General features: G+C 38.4%; 1 protein-coding gene across 1 annotated transcript in view; it reads right to left on the bottom strand.

Annotated features, from left to right (window-relative positions):
* The window catches only part of LOC134823786 (dynein axonemal heavy chain 8-like), a 41680-nt gene extending 23847 nt beyond the window's left edge, over positions 1-17833 (bottom strand). The window contains exons 1-17 of the mRNA XM_063835354.1: positions 17734-17833; positions 17460-17591; positions 17251-17332; positions 16947-17101; positions 16658-16826; positions 16315-16499; positions 15956-16132; positions 15599-15820; positions 15025-15258; positions 14588-14862; positions 14197-14434; positions 13854-13971; positions 13442-13616; positions 10788-12785; positions 10439-10670; positions 10203-10305; positions 9916-10021 (exon numbers count right to left, since the gene is read on the bottom strand). Coding sequence (XP_063691424.1) covers positions 9916-10021; positions 10203-10305; positions 10439-10670; positions 10788-12785; positions 13442-13616; positions 13854-13971; positions 14197-14434; positions 14588-14862; positions 15025-15258; positions 15599-15820; positions 15956-16132; positions 16315-16499; positions 16658-16826; positions 16947-17101; positions 17251-17332; positions 17460-17591; positions 17734-17799 — 4667 coding nt within the window. The 5' untranslated portion in view covers positions 17800-17833. The remainder of the gene's footprint in view (positions 1-9915; positions 10022-10202; positions 10306-10438; positions 10671-10787; positions 12786-13441; positions 13617-13853; positions 13972-14196; positions 14435-14587; positions 14863-15024; positions 15259-15598; positions 15821-15955; positions 16133-16314; positions 16500-16657; positions 16827-16946; positions 17102-17250; positions 17333-17459; positions 17592-17733) is intronic.
* Between the last annotated feature and the right edge of the window lie 2310 nt (positions 17834-20143).

Consider the following 20143-nt stretch of genomic DNA (forward strand, 5'->3'; position numbering starts at 1 on the left):
TATTTAATGAAATACTTCGGACTGCTCCTGTTAAGATGAGCCCAACAATTTTGAATAATTTCTCTGATCAACCACAGCGAGTGACAAGAACCATAGCCTACTCCGTAGCTGAATCCAGCTCCTTTACATACACTAAGGCTAACCAACTGAGCGTAGCAGTAGAGATCAGAGCTAGAGTACCCCTCCTCGGAACAAGAACAACAGTCAGCGCTCGGACCACTACTTTTGACACTGGTGACACCACCACAAGGAAATACACGCACAGAATCGACACGTGGAAGCAACTACCAGCACGGTCCAAGGTAACAGCTGTGGTATCTGGTGCCAAGTACAAAGCTGATATCCCCTACACTGCGACCGTCAGGACGGTCTACTACGACGGAACTGAGACATTAAATACGATCTCAGGAGTCTATAAGGGAGTGGCGATAAGGGAGACCGGGATCACTTATGGAAAGATTGAGCACTTGGACTAAGTTGTATTCTCTTATCTTGCTTAATTTTGAAAGTGTATATCTTTTCTTGTTTCGCTGTACTAGTAGTAAAGTAATAAGTTATTCCCTCACCACCAGCTATGTGGTGGCCGGTATGTGGTGGCCGGTATGTGGTGGCCGGTATGTGGTGGCCGGTATGTGGTGGCCGGTATGTGGTGGCCGGTGTGTGGTGGCCGGTGTGGTCTATACTGTAAGATCACAATTCACATGGTCCTCCCAGCACGTCATATGTCCAATACAACACAAAATAAAATATTTTTTATCAAAGTACTATATAAAGAATAATGACCCTGAATGACCTCGTCTTCAAAACTGTTCTCCTAATATATCATCAATACTCCAGAAATTAACGGAACATTATCCTGGTACATAAACTCAATAGGGGTGCAGCAGGGAATCTCACCCATAACAGTTGATAGGAGTAACACCTGTCACGTTATGCACCTGAGGTCGGCAGTAGTATAGCGGGGCCGCAAACATGTGGCTTCTGATTTAGTTCTATAAGTTTATTTATTATTTGTGTTACCTTAAAACATTAGTATTTACAAGCATTACGAAAACTAATGGTCTATGATGGTCAATGATTAAGGAGCATTTTAAAACTATTGCTCATACTTTACTTGAGAGTTGAGCTCGTAGATAAGTACAACATAGCAGTTTCGGTGGTGTGCATAATTAAGATATAATCATTGTACTGGTCATGGTCGTTGCGTTATATCGTATTATTATTTCTTGGAATTTAGATACTTAATTCATCAATCAATGGCCTCGAATTGAGGCAGTAACGAGGCAAATAAATAAAAGCCAACTTGAAGATCATTGCTGTTCATGTAAAGGAATGGACTGAGGCTGGGCGGCCCACGAGAGGATAGCATGTGGATGCTTTGCCTGCCTCTGGGGTATGGCAGTATTAGGAGAGGATGCCGGAGAAATAAGAGTGTATAGTGGAGGATGATGGTAAGTGTTATGAGGGGGGCCGGGGGGATGATTCACGATGGAACAAAATGTGAGTATTATAGTCGCTATGTCACACCGGTCTGGTCCAGCTCCTCGTTTGGTGCGGTTTGAGAAATTTACAATAGTGGAGATGTGTTGCAGTCAAATATATCTTAATATGGTTTACAAATAATAACCTGATAATTTAACAAGCGGTTCCATGAGGTCACATTAGTTCATGGAACATAACAATGTTTAAGTTTATTAACGCTTTATAATTCATTTTTGTATGTAGTTCCAGTGTATGTATCTAATTGCCTAAATAAGAGCTCAGCTCAGTATAATTTGATCCTGTAACAAGGAAATTGAAAACACTTAATATCATCACGGTGTGTCACCTGTAGATACGACATGGTCACTTGAGATACCTGGTACTGATATTGTTTTTAAATAACTAATACAGTCGAGCTCTATACGATTGAGTATGTGCCATGCACTTGTGTTAGTGATTGTACAATTAACAATAGTTGAAAAATAGTTGTTGCCGAGCTTTAGTAAGCTTTCTTGGGTATGATTTTAATGATTAATGATTACGTAGTTGTAAGTATTTTTTGCAGGGTTTTTATCCGTCAAAGTATTGCAAGAATAATGTCTCTATCAGTGTCTGAGTGTCTTGCTCCAGAGTTTTCATAGGAACTGCACTTTGATTTTCTACTTGTCTCTCGACAGCACGGTTACCCGAAAATATGACAGAACCTGATCTTGGGCCGGCATAGGTGTAGTGCAGGGAGTCTCATAATACTAACATTAACACTTAACAGGTGCGTCTCATGCGTAAACATAACCATTAACCATGACATGGCGCACATGGTATTTGCAGTGGAGCTGACGCGGACGCTAACAAAAAGTCGTTTAATTTGTGGCTATACTATTATAATTATCTCGGAAATTATGAAAACTACACGATTGACACGGTTTAATTAGCTAACAGGGCAGTGGCTAATATTATAATAATGCACCTGTTAATAACACCGGCTATTTTATTATGTCGTTAAATAAATTTGCTCGCTTTCATTGACGGCTGTTTTGTTGGGAATGATTTGAGCTTATTTGAGTTAAGAATACTGGGATGCCACATTTGGTGGGAACCTCTCAGATCCCTCAAAATTTAGCCTAAATGAACTTTCTCTAATTTAAGAACCCCGATAAATCGTGTCAAACTTTTCAAAACGAAATGAACATGGTAATTCGCAGGTAAATATTTTCAATAATCAATAAATGATGCAATGCAATATTTCTTTGTAAGCTATTGAATGATATAAGCGTATATACATCTTTATTCTAACTTTTACGCGGCTTTTAATTACTCCATTGAATGCTCTATTTTTGTTGGAGTAATATTCGTGTACTTACCAGGCGCTGACGACTAACTAAACATTGCTGACTAAACATTGCTTCAACACTATAATTAGTACTTGAAAGCAGTTTATAATTTTATATATAAATCTATCGCTGCACCTGCTGTTTACTTTTTTACATAATACCAGTTCATTTGCCATTTGCACTTTAATAACGTGACTGTAAACTTAATCGAGGATACGAGTTTTGTAGCTTTATCCGTACCACTTCTTGTCGTGCCCCTTCTTTGAATTTATTTAAATTTAACCAATTGCCTAATTTTCATTGTGTCCTCGCCTCGTGTGATTAAGATTATTATTCATACGATAATGAATAGATTATTTAACCTCATCACACGCTGTTAGATTATTCAATACCTTAACTCGTTAAACGCTATTTAAACTATTTGTATGATTTGTACAATTATGAATTATTCATTGAACCAGCTTTAATGTCTGAATGACGACATCCAAATCCATTGTTGTTTGGCTTGTATTAGATGGTTGAGATATAAGACCACCCTTAGTGCTCTGATCTGTTTTATTCCAAACCTTAACATCCCTGATTTTATCATTTAGATAACTTAAATGTTTTGTAATTTGACCTTTTTACAGTTTAAGGTGACTAACGTGTCTAGTCTGAAACATCACGGAATCACTCTCTTAACATCATCTCATATTCAGCATTCGTAATCAGGAAATAAACCTTTTCATAATCGTGGCAATTTTCAGGATGGAAACTGTGAATGTAAGCACTGCAAGTTTGCTCATCTCGAAATACGATGTTCCAAACAGAAATGAGCAGATTATAATTCAAATCTGGTGCCATGCTTCATTTCTGTTTGGTGTACTGGGGAACATGTTTGTGCTTTACGCAACTATTTATCATAAAGCGATAAAAATAGATAAGATGTCTCTCTGGATTATTCAGAATTTGGCAGCTGCAGATATTGGAAATTGTGTATTTGTTCTGTTGCCAAACATCATATCTTTGAACGTCGGGTGGAATTGGATTTTTGGGGAAATGTTTTGCAAGATAATAGCTTCATACAGCTATGTCTTTCTCGAATTCAACATTCTTTTTGCGAACGCTTTATCTTTAAACAAGCTTTCTCGAGTTCTGTTTCCATTGAGGAACCTAGTTAGTAGTCAAAGACAAAGATTGGCAGTTACATTTATCATTTTGGCAATAGGTCCTGGACCAATGTACTGGACTGTTTATAATTTGATATTTGAAGAGCAGAGCTTTCAAATTTTATTCAATAACCGAAGAGGATTTTGTTCGTTTGAAAGACTTGAAGTTGAAGCGATTGATGGTAGAATTGAAGTGATGGACAAAGTGTTTTACAGTATCTACATTTTCTTGCCAGGGGTAGCTCTGGTTATCCTGAACATGTCTTTGATCCTGGTTGCGATAAAGAAAACAAATAACTCAGTTCACAAGAAGAACATGTTTATAGTGGTGCTTATAACTGGATGTCTTTCAATTTGCACGTTTCCCTTCTTTTTCTCGCGCATCAAAGCAAGGACAAATGAGGAATTTCAACGATTTGCATGGTTCATCTTGTACAGTTCAAGTTGGATTAACACTCCCATTTATATTTTGACGAACAGTAATTTCCGCGGTTTTATCAAAAGACTGATTGTACCACAAAATAATGTTCAATTTATAAGTATGAACTCACGGACACAAACTCTACTGGCAGAACTCAAAAAGAAATCAGAAAATACTGATCACAATAAGATAATCACTGCTGATAATCTTTGAACTGTCATCTGACTTTGATCATGATTACGAAAACGTCATTATACAATATGTACTTCTTTGATTCTGTACTTACCACAAATCAGTGTAAATGTTTTGACTGTGCATCAGTTCCCTTGTAACCATTTTTAATCTCTGATTTAACGTATATTTTTTCGAAATTGATTTTTATTTTGCTTTTAAAATCAAACCAAGCTGGAAGTTAGCATATTTTTGTATAAGATAGCGATTAATTTATCACCTTACAGAATTGAATCGGCCAATTGAGCCCTCTTAAATTTAACACGAGTCAATATCTCTACCAGTACACATCAGAACAAAATTTAGATGCGGTATTATTTTGCAAATAGTGCGATTCTGCACCCGACTAAAACTGTTTTATGCGCGGCAAATTTGGAGGCAAAAAGACCGCAATTAAGTAAGGTTGGATTACTCATCAGCGCAGTGTATAACGTGTTGCCTTACACCATTGTTGATCTTAATGCAACAAATAACGTACACTGAGTTTCCTGAAATTTCAAGCTGTATAGTGTACAAGCGTAAAACTACCCTCATAGAAGGTTTATCAATTACACGGGCACAATAACTGGTATAGGGGTTTGGGTTGAGGCATCAGGCATTGTGTTTTTAGAGTTACATTACAACATTTATAACCTATTTTTCACATTCAAACACATTGTGTGTACGTAAAGCACGCACAAATGACTAAAGTGACTCAATTTCGATCTGTTGAGGGATTCTGATCCAGCTTGACAAGTTATTCGTTTGCCAAGATTCACCCTGTTTTGTTTTAATCATCAAATATCGATAGTATAATTGAAAGTCATATTAGCATTATTAACTTGCCATCTGATTATAATAATAATGATCTTTCTAGGAATATGTATGATTATTGTTCTATAAATGTTTTTCCTGATTATACTTTCTGATGTTTTTGATGTTACGTCATTAAAAGCGTTTGACCCTAACCATAGTTATTAGTTATGCTATGGGTATGTCGATCTTATCTCATTGTACATAGCGAATAGCGATACCAAGTACACAAATCTGATAGATCGAATAACGGCTGATGGTGCGAAAAGTGCGGTATTAGGTCAATAGTACGATTCCGCACCCACTGCACTTAAAGAATAAAGATGTTACATTTAGATGCGGTAATCCATTACCAACTCAATTTTCCGATGTTTTTATGTTGCGTCATGAAAAACGTTTGATCCTAATATAACCATAGTTACGGGCATGTCGATCTCATTGTATACAGCGATACCAAGTACACAAATCTGATAGAACTAATAACGGCCGATGCGATGGTGCGAAAAAGTACGGTATTAGGTCATTAATACGATTCCGCACCCACCGCACTTGTGTCTTATATATTGCCTCTGGTCAAATTATTGACATTTAATCAGAACCTCTGAAATAACAATATCGTGATGAAATGAGTAGTTTAGTTTATTGTACTTGGCCAGTTGATCACATGAGCAATGTCATAAGCCGAATTTGAACCTACATCAAACGACAAAAGAAATATGACAATATATGCACAATAATAGCGACTTTAAATATCTATTCACTATTCAAAGTGAAACTGGACCGGAAGCTACAGGAAGAGTCACACAAAGAGAAGCTGCTGAATAGAGCAAGAAGTGATGATCTCTGTTATAGTAGTCTGTTCTGATTCGCACTACGCATCCAATTGTATTTCATGATTTGCTTGTTCCTTCATTAATTCACCAGCTGAATCTCAATATGTGATAATTGTTGGCCACGGTCTCATACTGTCATATTGTATTGGTTTCGATCACATATTATGTTATTTCATTCGTTGCGTGTCGTGGTTTAGCCACAAAGGCCAAACAGCTGCTCTAGAACATGGTCATACGAACTGGCACACTGTGTTAATGAAGAAGAAAAGAAATTCTACTTATAATTACAGTCAGTTATTAATACACGATACTGTCAATGTGGAGAAACAATCAAAACGATCTCCCGTAGAATGACTTCTTTTTGACGTTTATTCTGACGAGGTCTTTCAAGTGACATTTCTACGGGCGTCGTTCGTCAGATTTACGCATAATACATTTGCATTCTGCAGAGCGGGCAACGTTTAAACTATTGTTTTACTTTACAAACAATACACGCTTAGTATATCTACTGTGTTGTTGTCTGTTTAGTCTGTTTTTTATGATCTACTATTTTTATGGTCAAACTGTTTCACTTTTGCAACTAACATGTATCGAACATGTGTATGGTTTTTGTCCAAAGCAGTCGCGGCTTAGTTTTGAACCGTTGTGTAAAGTGTATTGACAACATTTATTGGGATGAGCTTAAACTTTGATAGATCTTAGCGGCTTGACAGATGCACAAATAATATTGTTGCCAATGAAACGGACTAATGAATATTAATACTCTCCCTCACTCCCTGTTACAACAGCACAATTTTTTGTCAGTAACCAATCAGCTTCCGGCACGTGTTGGAGCTCATATATGGATCAAATTGCCGCCCTGCAAATACCCAAGTCTATACTTAATAATCTTTATTTAATGCTTTCAACACTACTATTATGCTGTATAACAGATAATTTGAGTATTCAGATTATGACGAAGCTGTCGTAACAGTAAAAATGTATTGATCTTCAATAGTCCGTTTCATTAGCAACTGTATTATCTGCTGACCTGCAAGCTGAAAGGATTTGTAACTAAGAGTTGTTTTTTTTTTCCTTCTCGGAATAAATTAGACATAATTGACTTTTTCGAAATCCAGCTGGGACATTTTTTAGAAACGTTTAAAAACTGATTTCGCAGACATGAACTATGGTATAGCATTACACCTATCTGATTCACGAATCTTATAGTGTAACACATCGGTTAGCTGCTTCCCTGAAAAACAATTACCTCTGAGATGTCACAAGTATCCTCCCGGAACTTCACTGTACTGTGGGAGGATGAGAACTACCTTTCCTCGACGCTGAGCAGCGCAGGACACGCTTTACTGGGAGGGTTCGCCATCATGGTATCTGCCATATCTACTCTTTTAAACCTGATCCTGGCTAAACTTCTCACCAAGGGCTTTTCTGTAGATGATTCTAACGCGTTCACAAAGCTCCTTCTGGTACTGGTCACTGCCGATACTCTAGAAATGTCCGTCGTTGGAATTCCGTTCGGAATAAATTTGTGGCTCGAGGGAAAAACAATGTTGAATGAGAGCATGTGTGCGTTTTCAGGTGGCATTCACTTTGTGTGTGACAAGGGATCTGTCCTAATCCTGTTGATGTTGGGAATAATCAGACTCAGAACGATGAGGAAAAGTGTACCTCCCAGTAAAACGGACGTTACAGTCAGGAGAATGTTGGGTGTAACAGCTCTAGTGCTGTTTGTCCTTCTGATCTCCTCATATGTTCTGATGCCTTTCCCTAACCTAGAGTACACGTACAGTGAGCGGTACTACTTCTGTACCTGGAGCGAGGTGGGTGGAACTGGGGACAGTTGGAAGACTCTAGCTCACGAGCTCTACTGGTCCCTGGGTTTCCTGGCTCCTCATCTCATCATGACAGCTGTCATAGCCTTCCTCGCTTGGCACTGTATCGGGTATGTCAGTGATCCCGACTCTTGTAAGATTCAGGTGTTCTTAGAAGCGGTGAAAGATAGTGAAAGTGGCCAGACGGATGGATCCCGTCCGGGGAGTGTTAAGAGAGGTGATCACACCAGCAAAACATCTGATGATGGTACTAATTTGTCTATCAGGGCTTCTAGAACACCAAACAACCACAGAAGAGCCACTCATCATACCCAGCATGGTGGCCAGGCGGAGGGAGATCAGAGGGCATCCCGTCGGGGGAGTGTTAAGAGAGGTGATCACGCCAGCAAAACACCTGATGATGGTACTACTTTGTCTATCAGGGCTTCTAGAACACCAAACAACCACAGAAGAGCCACTCATCATACCCAGCATGGTGGCCAGGCGGAGGGAGATCAGAGGGCATCCCGTCGGGGGAGTGTTAAGAGAGGTGATCACGCCAGCAAAACACCTGATGATGGTACTACTTTGTCTATCAGGGCTTCTAGAACACCAAACAACCACAGAAGAGCCACTTATCATACCCAGCATGGTGGCCAGGCGGAGGGAGATCAGAGGGCATCCCGTCGGGGGAGTGTTAAGAGAGGTGATCACGCCAGCAAAACACCTGATGATGGTACTAATTTGTCTATCAGGGCTTCTAGAACACCAAACAACCACAGAAGAGCCACTTATCATACCCAGCATGGAATTACAGCTTCTCAGAATGAAGAAAGATCGTCAATCCAAGCGGCTCGAACCCCAAACTCCGTCCGGACCAATTTCATCCCACCTACTACTAAAAAGGACGAAATCTCATCAAAAATGTCTTCTTCATCTCTGACCGTCGAGCAACCCACTAGTTCTTCTGTTCGACTCAGCCCTGTACCCGGTTCAAAGGTATTCGATACGGATATGATGGTGGAACGCCCCGAAAGAAAATCCCGGATGTCTGACGAAAGTCAGCTTAGACTCACTGTCCTGAACAGGAAACGGTTCATTGAAGGTCACAAGACGGTCACCTTTCTTCTCCTCATCTACACATTTCTCAACCTACCTCGGTGGACCGCTCTCTTCTTGGAGTTTGTTCTGAGACTTGGGTTTCATCGATTTTCAAACGGGTTACTGGTTTTAATGTGTTCTACAATGAGCACGTTCATTAGATGCGCGCTGACAACAGGGGTGTTGTGGTGGAGAATCATTAATGTCCTGCACATGATCAATGAGCCTTGACTAAACACATGGTCAATGAGCCTTGACACGTGACTAAACACATGGTCAATGAGCCTTGACACGTGACTAAACACATGGTCAATGAGCCTTGACACGTGACTAAACACATGGTCAATGAGCCTTGACACGTGATGAAACTCGCCAGATTCGTATCACGGACTGATCTTGTTTAAATTTAGTGACCCTGACCATGCGCAATTGAAGCGACATTTAAACAATGTGCGAGTCTAATTATATATTTGAGATATATTATATGTATATTCTAAATGAATTTGAAGAAATTTTGTCATGTTATTTAAATTTGAGTTGTTCCATTTATAGTCTGCCCGATAAGCTGGTAAAATACTGAACACCGAGAGTAGTTGATGTATGATCATACATATTTTACAGTTACAGTTTTAGTTAAACTTAACAGCGCATATAAAATTGTCTAGATGTCCCTGAAACCCAACGAACACAAGTTACAAACTAACAAACTAACCAACTAAAGTCTAAAACTAACCAACTAAACCTAACATATTACATCTAACTAACCGGTTACTCATGAGTGAACTGAGAACCATTAAACTGTCCTCCATGAGCGTCACAATCTCCATAATGTCAGCTGCCTTCAGCAGCAACTCCCCTCTGTTCTTAAACTCTGGGTTTTTATAATTATAATCCCTGACACGACTGTAAACTGTAAAGTCTACAAAGGAAAATTAACCTGTGGAATTTACCGCTGTTAAACACTGTTATAACATGTTAGATATTATCTAAATCTAAATACCTAAGCGAAGTATTTATAATTGCTAGTTAATTTAGTTAGTAACAATAAATACCCGAGAAAGTAAGGTCCTGTACGCTCCACTCAGCTATGACTTGTTTCAGCTTTGCTTCAATGTCTTTCTCTTTCACAGCAGCTATACAAACATCCTCGATATCCTGTGATATCGTTAATAAAACAGAGACATGATTTTTGGTTCTAACAATTCCATCTCCGGCCCCTGCAGCCTAGGGACCAGCAGCTCAAAAAATCAAGGATTTAACAAAAAAAATTATCAAAAATAAAAATGACCTCTTTATGCTGCAGAAGTGGTGCCTCCATGATGTTTCTTAGCAGAAAATTCTCGTTGTGAATATCGAATTTACAGCCGCATAGGATACCAACTTGTTCCCAATGTCTATCTATCAAAGCTTTGTCTGCCAATGATTCCAACAGAGGACAACATTCATTGAAATCGTCAATAGATTGTTTCAGTTCCAGGAACGCTTGCCAGTTCTTCATCGCTTTTGGTAGCTTTCGGCACCTAGGATAAGTGTTGGAGATACGGTTAATACGGAATGTATACTCAAAGAATCATTTGGAAATCATTCCCACTTGTACAACCACCATTACTTGTAAATGTAATTTAAGTCGACTGTACCTGTTCTGAAAGTCCAGGATCTCAGCGTTGATCGCCTCAATATCAACTTCAGTCCAGATGATATCATAATACCCCTGAACAGCAGTGATAACGCTGTTATACAAACTGTACAACTTCTGTAGCAAACCAAGCTCCTTCTTTATCCGCTGAATATCTGGATAATCAGTAACCGTCATGCCAAACAGCTTCTCTCCTCCGGAATAAGTGAGGAATCGTGCCCAAATAGCTTCAAACTTGGTTCCGAACTGAATCACTCTAGCGCTGGCTTCCTTGGGTGGGATACCGTCCACCATGGGACCCATTGTGTTGTACTCGTCAACAAAATGTTTTGAATCTACCTTGAACTGAGCCACCTGACTGATCAGATCTCCTCTCATGGTGGGCTGGAGATCCAGTAGATTGTACGACACGGATTGAGCTTTGTTTGCCATCTTAGTTTTACCGTATCTCAGAGTATCTACCATGTTTATTTCTTCGGGTGGGATGGGGACATTCAGTCTGTTGAGCAAAGCGTAGCAGTCTTCAATCTGACAAATCTCTGTGTCCAGCATGATCTCTTCCTGTTTGAACTCGTTTATAGCCATCATAGCAAAACGAACATCGTCCAAATCGGTGATATTTCTGTTTAGACGAGTTGTCAACTCGCTGATGACGGTCTCCACGTCTACCATTTTTGTTTTAAAATTATCGTTCATGGTACGAGCGTACCTCAGTGTCCAGTTCCTAATCTCCTGCTTGATGCTTTCTTTGCAATTTTCAGAGTGCAAGGCTATTGAATCTACTTTTATCACATCCGCGAAATCTTCGTCTATTTCCTGTTTGAGGTTCACGTAGTACTGAATTTCCTGGTTGAAATCCGAAATTATGGGCTTGTCTTCCAGGAAGGCTGCCATGACTGTTTCCTTGTCTTTAGACCAGACAAACTCGTAATTATTGAACTTCTCAATCTCAATCTCCACATCAGGTTTACTCATCTGTATTGCTGAGGCTAATGTTGAGGAGACCTTTAGGATCTCCTTGTGGTCCACGACACTCATGGTGGTCAGAGGTTGACCTCCCTCTGAAAACCCAGTGTACCATCTCCTCACTCCAGCTGAAGTCTGTATCACGTTGTGTATAGCGCTGTTCAGCTCATGTTGGATCGTGTCAAGGGAAGGTTTTATCACAATGGATGGGATGTCGAGGTGGACGTGTGCGTAGAAGAAGGAGATAACCGAATTCTTGTTCTGTTCCTCGACCTTCCTGTAGCTGAAGCTCTGTCTGCCGTGGAAGAGGCGTCTCTTGATGGCATCAAGAGCGTGCTTAATACATTTCAGTACCATGTTTATAGTTTTGTTGTGAAGAATATTGATCAGCTCGTCACAAACAGCACTGAACTCAGCCATTAACGTCTCGTCAAATGCTGCATCTTCTTTTCGACCAAGCGCTTTGTTCCTCAGCACAGTATTCATCTTAGGACTTCTAGAACGCGTCTCCACGCTTGATCTGGACTGATCCTCTAAACCTCTCGGAGTGGGAGAATTTCGAGTCTCTCCATCCGAAACATTGTACTGATCCATTCCTTCGATTCCGATCCTACTCTGGAATACATTAACCAGGTCAAAGGCGGCCTCCTTCGCTTTCTGACTCAAAGCGTACATCCTAGGAGTGGCTGCAGCACACATAGTATTCACATTTTCACCAAATACGAACACATCCATGGGAGCTTCAGGCAACGAACAGAGTTGAGTCGTTTCAATCTCATTCCAAATGGACATTATTCTCACTTCGAATATATCGTTTAGATCCTTCATAAGGCAAGCTGTTGAGTAAATCTCTTTCTCCACCTCCTTGAAGTATTCCTCTACGAGAAGAGAGTTCCACGTCATCATGTACGTTCCTTTGAACACAACTGCATCCAACATGTCAATTCTGTAAGACATCAGATCTCTCATGATAGGATTTATTGCTTCTTTAACTTTGTCGTAGTCGTCTAACAGTTGTTTTATTTTCTCAAACCTGAATACAATAGCTCATCAGATAAAGTCTCACATTGTTTTTGCCAAAGAGTTATAATTTGTCCTAGTTCATATTATTACGGTACCTTACAAGACATATTTATAACGTACGAAATGTGGCGGTTTTCCGAAAATTTCGCCATATTTTCGGACCGCCAAAATTTCGGCCGTCGTAATAGAATCCGTCGCATTATCTTTTAGCTTATTTCAATGACTGTGCCTTCACTGCTTTATTTTGTTTCTAAAAAGTAATATCAAGTAAAATAAATAAATAAATTCTGGCACAAATTATCACCACACCAATGACGAATTGAATGTCAAGCAATACAGTTTAAATTTGCATTAAAATACATGCATGTGCTAACATGAAAGTCTTACAGTTTTAATACAGACTAAGTTTGAACATGATTTTACCGAATTTCAGAAACTTCCTTACTGCTTACTGTCACAAAAAATGATGAAAAATACCCTTATTTTCTGTGACGTCCGAAATTTGACGGTTTTTGTTCAATTTCGACATATTTTCGGACCGCCAAAATTTCGGTCGTCGCAAATTAGGCCGCCATAAATATGTCTTACATAAGGTAGTCAAGTATGAAAAAAGTTTCTCCGGATAAAACCTGTTAAACATCGAGCAAGATCAACTGTGGGACTTACCGAAATTTGATCTCGTTGATGTTGATGACAATGTCTTCAGAAGCGGTAGGTAGCTCAATGTGCAATAACTGTTGGAAGACTGAGGTTTCTCTGATGAGTTCGATAAACGAAGGATCAAAGTTGATGTATAATTTCTCCGTTTCTGGGTGCTTTACCAGGATAGAAGCTTTTAAAGCTGAAAATTGTGTTACTGAATAGGTTTTAAAGTTCTAAAAGTTTATGCAAATTTTAAATCCTTAGAACAAATTCTCATTAAAAATATTATTACAATTGAAGATGATACCATGAAGATGATATAGGGACGGATCATATAATTCATTTATTGTGAATCTCGAGTGCAAGATAAAAACAGGAAGCTCAGTTTGGAGAAGTAATTAACTCAGTTAATTCAGTTTTAAATCAAGTCACTTACAAGTCTTAACAACACCATAAACTTTGTTGAATGCCTCTATATGCTTCATTTCAAATGTTATCAAACACTCTGCCATCCGGTTATATTTCTTTATTATTTTACGATGTTCTTCGTTTGTCTGCGAAATACCAACCGTCAGATAATTTCAAGGTATATTTTTGACAAATAAGTTAATAAATACATTTTAGCAAGATAATGATGACAATGCAAGTTTATTAGGCCAGGGTCTATACTCTATTATAGTCAGCTAATAATAAAACATGTATCGAATAGTTATTTTCTGAATTCAAATAATATGTTGATGCAACTAAATAAGTATCTAAAAAGTTAATATTTTACCAACCAGAGGAGTAAGTATCCAGAGTCTTTCAAACTCGAAGATTGGACCAGAAATGAGTCTGTGAAGATGTCTGGCCCAGGATATAGCGCTACTAGTTTTGGGCATGTTCCGGAGCAGACCTGGGTTCTCCTTGTTATCTGTGTATAGTTTACGGATTTCCTCTAGCTCTACTTGATAGCGCTCCACTATCTGTGAGTATAGTGGTCCTAACTTTATCTCCTCTATGTCTAACTTTCCAATCCTGCAATATATTGAATCTAGAATGTTTCGGAGTTTATTTTTAGGTGAGATGTAAGATTTTCTTTGCAGTAAATTGCGTCCATAACAAGTTTAAAGAATCTAACAAAATCTCGATAAAATAGCATATAATTCCAAGTAAGAATTGTAGTTTTACTTGTTAAGCACTTCCAAACATCTGGTAACACTTGGTCTCCTATTGATAGCAACCTCAGAATAAATCATTATAGAGTTGGCCAGCTGTGTTATCTGATTGTTAAAATAGTCGAAATCGTCGTCAAACGTCGCCTTTCGTTGGTCCAAGAAGTCGTAGCCCTTTTTCTGCATGGTGGTCACAATCACCTTGTACTTGGTGATGGTGGATTCGAATCCCTCAAGTTTAACTGTTGTGAGGGCGCTGTACTTCTCGATGGTGCTCAACATGGCTTTTATCTAAACAGTTGATTCGATAAGTAAACGATTGAATCGGGAGAGATAAGTATTTAATTTCTAGATTTAGATTTATGAAGAGAAAGATTACAGAATCAACGAATTAGAGCTAGCAGCGATATGCTGTATGGAACCACAATTCATTTTCGAAGAAACATTTACTACCTTTTCAAGGCGTTTGCAAAAGGAAACAAATTTCCCAAATGTGTACATCTCTGAGAAATCGAACTCTTTATCAGATTTGTTCTTCATGGCTTGGAAGCCACTATCGTACTCGTTGTACAAATCTAAGGCGTCCTGAATCCTTTTGCTGATTTCAGAGTAAGTGAAATCCCAAATGCGGTGTACTCCTTTGTCTGTTATGTAATCTTTACACGCTACTACCATCTGATTTGTTATCTGAGGAGATTGTAATTGTAAGCGTATATTTTTATTTTTACCTCGATGAAGTGCAAGTAAAAAAATCATTTTAGGACATTTCTACCCAGAGATATTCCTATCTATCTTAATCATGTGGTTCAATGATCGTTGATCGAGTGGATCAATGGTTTTAAAGTCTTTCATGAAATATCAAATATTTTACCTCTCCATATAAAAGTTTATTTTATTTATACTTATGCTATGACAAAGACTTCACATCAACAGCCTGCGCCTTTTTACTATATATTTATGTTCACGATACACAAAAAAAGCAACTGAAACACAATTTCAAATAACACAAAATAAAAATAATACGAACTTTGACAAAGAGATGGGTCATGCAGTCAGTCGTATTATAATGTTGTGAAGTTGTGTAGATGATAAGGATAGCCTCCATCATCTTCTTTATCTCCGGTTTAATGCTGACTGGATCACTGTAGTATAACGGCTGACAGTACGTCAGGAGAGAGTACAGAATTTTAACGTTGTCTTTTGCTTCGTTTGCTGCGTCTGTTATCTTTTGATCGAATGTTTTCCATGCCTGTAACATGGAGTTAAAATGTTAGAACATTCAAAAGGAAGAGACTTCAGTTGATCATTTGAAATAAAACATCGACAAAATTTAGAATACAAATTGGACGTAGTTTTAATTCAACGGAAAAGTCTCACAGCTCACCTCGAGAGTTTTACTTTTTGCGATCTTCAGTATACCACATGCATTTCTGCATATTGGACTCTTTATCTGCTCGAGGAGGAAGTTGAACTTAGTGGACCTGTTTTTCCAGCTCACAAGTTCTGCATAAGGACCGATATCGTCAGATTCCTTTTGAATAAGATCTGTCTCTATCAGCACCTGAACGAACAGTATCGTTATATTCCTCTTCATTTCAATCAGTGTTTGCTTGCTCCTGATTGCAGCTAACCTTACACTTATCATTGAATTGAGAGATACCGTACATTTACTAAATCATGGTCACAAAATCATGATAAAACACACGAAGAGCTTGAAATATGTTGGATGTTTTAGGCACTCACGAGTTCAATACGTTTGCACCACGACTGTAACATGCTCTCGACAGCAGCTAACGTGTCCTTATCACAAGCTGCGGACTGCCAGGCATTGAGGCTGGTCCAATCTTCCAGTTCGGGCAACTCACACTTTGAAAGGAAAACAGTTTCAAGGAGACAAGCTTGAGCGTCCAACAACGACTTGTCAAACTCTGTGAAATGTTGGTTTAATGTTTATATTTTAGTTTTGTTTCAATTCCACTATAAAATTTAGATTCCGGAAATTCTGTATCGATGTCAGTTAATCATTATTGATATTGCGTCAATAATATTAATAATTAGAATTATAACGTTATTTAATGTGCTGTACCGTTGAGTTCAATTTGAAACGCAGATTTGAGTTCTTCTCCGTTAGGACAGCTCGTAGAGACAAAGTCAAATACGTCAATATAAGGGTTAAACACGCAACCAAGTATCTTTTGAGCTACACTCAAAGCACTTTGTCCACTTTCCACCCCAAGACACCCAAACAGCAGCTCCTGCGTGAAGATAATTTGAAATGTAATAAATATAAAATATGAGCTTCATCGAGTAAATTAAAGCGAAAGTGTTTGCAAAAGACGTAATAATACCGTATCAATAGTGTTCAGTAATAATACCGTATCAATAGTGTTCATGGTGATAGCCCTGTCTGAGACTCTAGTGATGTACACGATTAATCCCTCTCCGTGCATGTGCTCTTGATTCCCTTCAGTCAAGACAAAGGGACAAGGTGGCGACGGCTTGGCACTTCCGCGTCTTTCCGTCTCCGATTCTGCAAGAAATTTGTGACGTGAAAAGTTATTTTACCGTGTTTCAGTTTGAAAGCTCCGATAAATTAATTTTAGAAAAGATACAGCAATGGAATTATTAGCCATCGGATGACCATTGGTATAAATAGAATAGATGAAATTAAAGACCCACCCGGAGCTGGTGGAGCAGAAGGCAGGAATACAACCACACAGCTTTTCTCTTTCGCTCTCATCAAACTGTCGAGCGCTTCCAGCTGAAAACAGTTATCTCTTAATCCAGGCAGTGATCATAACAAACACATCTCAATCATATCAAATATTTATTGATAAACCATCCTATCTGCCATATTCAGTGACTTGGTAGGAAATAAAGTAGCTTACTTGATCAGTCGACAGGAACGACTCCTGAATAATTTCAATGTCCAATCCTAGCATTATTGTAAGTCGATCGAAAATGTAGCGATGTGTTGCCTGTATTCGTGCATTTAATGCGTCTTTATCCTCCTCCTGGGGCTGCGAAAATATTAAGTCACTTTCTAAATATAGGATTCTTAGCTCGAAAAATGTTATACATCATATCAAGCATCGCTTGTTTTTACTAGTATGAAACGTTATTATTCAACATATTCGACAAACAAATGAAATTGAAACTTACGTGATTCAGGCTCTGTCTATGCTGACCACTAACCGGCTTCGTTAGCCGGCCTTTTCTGGTGGCCATCGCAAATTTTTGCAAACTTATCTAACCAGCCAATTCGTCTGGGGTGATGTGAGAAATAAGACTGAACAGTGGATATTCAATAAATTGTAGTTTTCGAATTTCGATAAATTTGAGAGGTGCTTGACCTTATTAGCAATCAAAAGATTTTTAACCGTATCCATCACTATAAAGTCTTCATGAGCAATAAATAAATAATAAAATTTATTTATCATAATTATGTACAGCAGGGTGTCATAATTATTGGCGCGTAGACAATTTTGCGTAAAATTTTAGCTTAACCAAGCTTTTAGAAACGATCATTACTTGACTTCTGAGGGTCAGTTTCCTATGGAGTCTTGATCATTCGAGAAATAATCCTTCATACTACAGTTCAGTCTAAAAACGAAGTCCGAAAGAAGGTAAATTTCGTCGATAATCACGACGAAAGAGAAAAATTTGGATTATTGGACTTGAAGCCTTTGGCTGCTTCCCCTGAATTCCGGGATGAGTCCGCCTGACTATATTTTATTGCGTCAGTTAGAGGAGAAAGAGAGCTTTTATAAAATCTAAAGTTTTCTATATGTTTCGCTATCGCTTGAAGAGCTGTGCACTTAAGTCTAAAGAATAATTTCAGAAAAATTCACCGAAAAAAAATTACACATAAATCCCTTACTCCTTCGTAAATCTAACCAAGTATGGAATCGACCCTCTAAATAACGGCCTAAATTATGGTTTTTGATGTACATCAACACAAAATTCTGAAATTAAGAAAAATTTCAGACGATTGTCTACAGACCAGTTTTTGAATTTTGTAATTCCGATATTCAGAAGTAAAGTTATGACCCGTTGAAAAATATTGATTTCATCACAAAATACACATAAAATTTCAAACACGCCAATAATTCTGACACCCTGACACCCTGCTGTACATCCACCCTGTGTATATCCACGGCCATTTCCTCTTTTTAAGAAGCCGCTATTTTGAGTTAAAGGAGAACAGTTGAATAGTGGGATAGTGAAGTGAACAAGCTAGGTAACGAAAATAAACACGAATGAAAAAATATCTTGTGAGTAAGTATATTCAATATTGGTATGTGATAGAAAGGAAGAAATTTGGATGGTCGAAATGAAAGTGATTCGATCGAAACAAAAGCTAACCCTTTGACCTGACAACCGATAGGATGGAAAATGCAATATTATCCAACGCGAAAACAGAGGAGTTTTTAATCAATAGAAACGCGCGCGTCTTAATTGCTTAATAAACGTCAACATTTATATAATATTATCTCACATCTTGCATCTAAAATATAATGCGAATACTGTTATTATGTGCACCATGTAGTGCACTTGATGTGCACTTGATGTGCACTTGCAACTCTTTACATTTTTAAAATTTTCCGTGCATTTGAAATAGTAGCTTACTCGTATTTTGCCATTTTTGAAATTATCCTGCCGAAGTAGCGCGCGCAAGTAATCACAAATCATGGTAATATAAAAACTAATTTATTGTTTATTGCTTATGGCCAAACTTTTTCTTGTGAGGACTTCTGCACACTGCAGTCTGCACTGACGTGACATTTCAAGTTTTTGACAGTTGTTATGCTATATTAACTTCGGTCTAGACTCTAGCTATAAGTCACTCCACCGGCTTCCCTGAAGGTATGAAAACAAAAAATAACTTTTTTTTGTGATTCCATGACTAATACAAATGCATGTGCATAATGAGGTAAAATAAAAATGCTTGCATGGGCAAAAAAATGTTTCGGTCACATGATGACAGGGTAGTTAACCCCAAATTCGATTGTTTAGGGTTGAGGTTTTAGTTAGTACAGTGGTTATGGTTATGGAATATGGCTATAGTAGGGGTTTCATGGTAAAAACCGTTTTGTTCGGCTGCAAAACCGCAACGATTTTTTGGAGGAGCAGAATTTAAAATAACGAGCCCTAGCTAGTAGAATCAAATTTCTGTATTATATCGTGTATCGGGTGAAATCAGGTACCAGACATTGATATTTGATTGTTCAGAAACTACTTATCAGGTCTACGTGATACGTCTAACTGCAAACAAGTGGCTGGCACACAATTATATGCAATTTGTAGTATGAAGTGAAGAATCACAATATTCAACGACTGGCCGTATTGTTTGGAGGCACTTCATATTCTAGCATCATATAATTGATAATGTATAAGTTCTCAAATTGGTCGTGTTTTTAAAAAGTTATATCGTCGCGCAAAGAAAGACTTGTTATGTCAACTCGTCTCCGCGCCTGCGGCATGGCGCATCAAATTGCGCTTAATGTGACCGCCCTTCAGCAATTTTCAGCAACGAGGTTTCAACGATGTTCATTATTGATCCAGTGCCCAG

This window comes from Bolinopsis microptera, chromosome 11 (genome assembly GCF_026151205.1).
Source record: "Bolinopsis microptera isolate Bmic1 chromosome 11, MBARI_Bmic_1.0, whole genome shotgun sequence".
Lineage (NCBI taxonomy): Eukaryota > Metazoa > Ctenophora > Tentaculata > Lobata > Bolinopsidae > Bolinopsis > Bolinopsis microptera.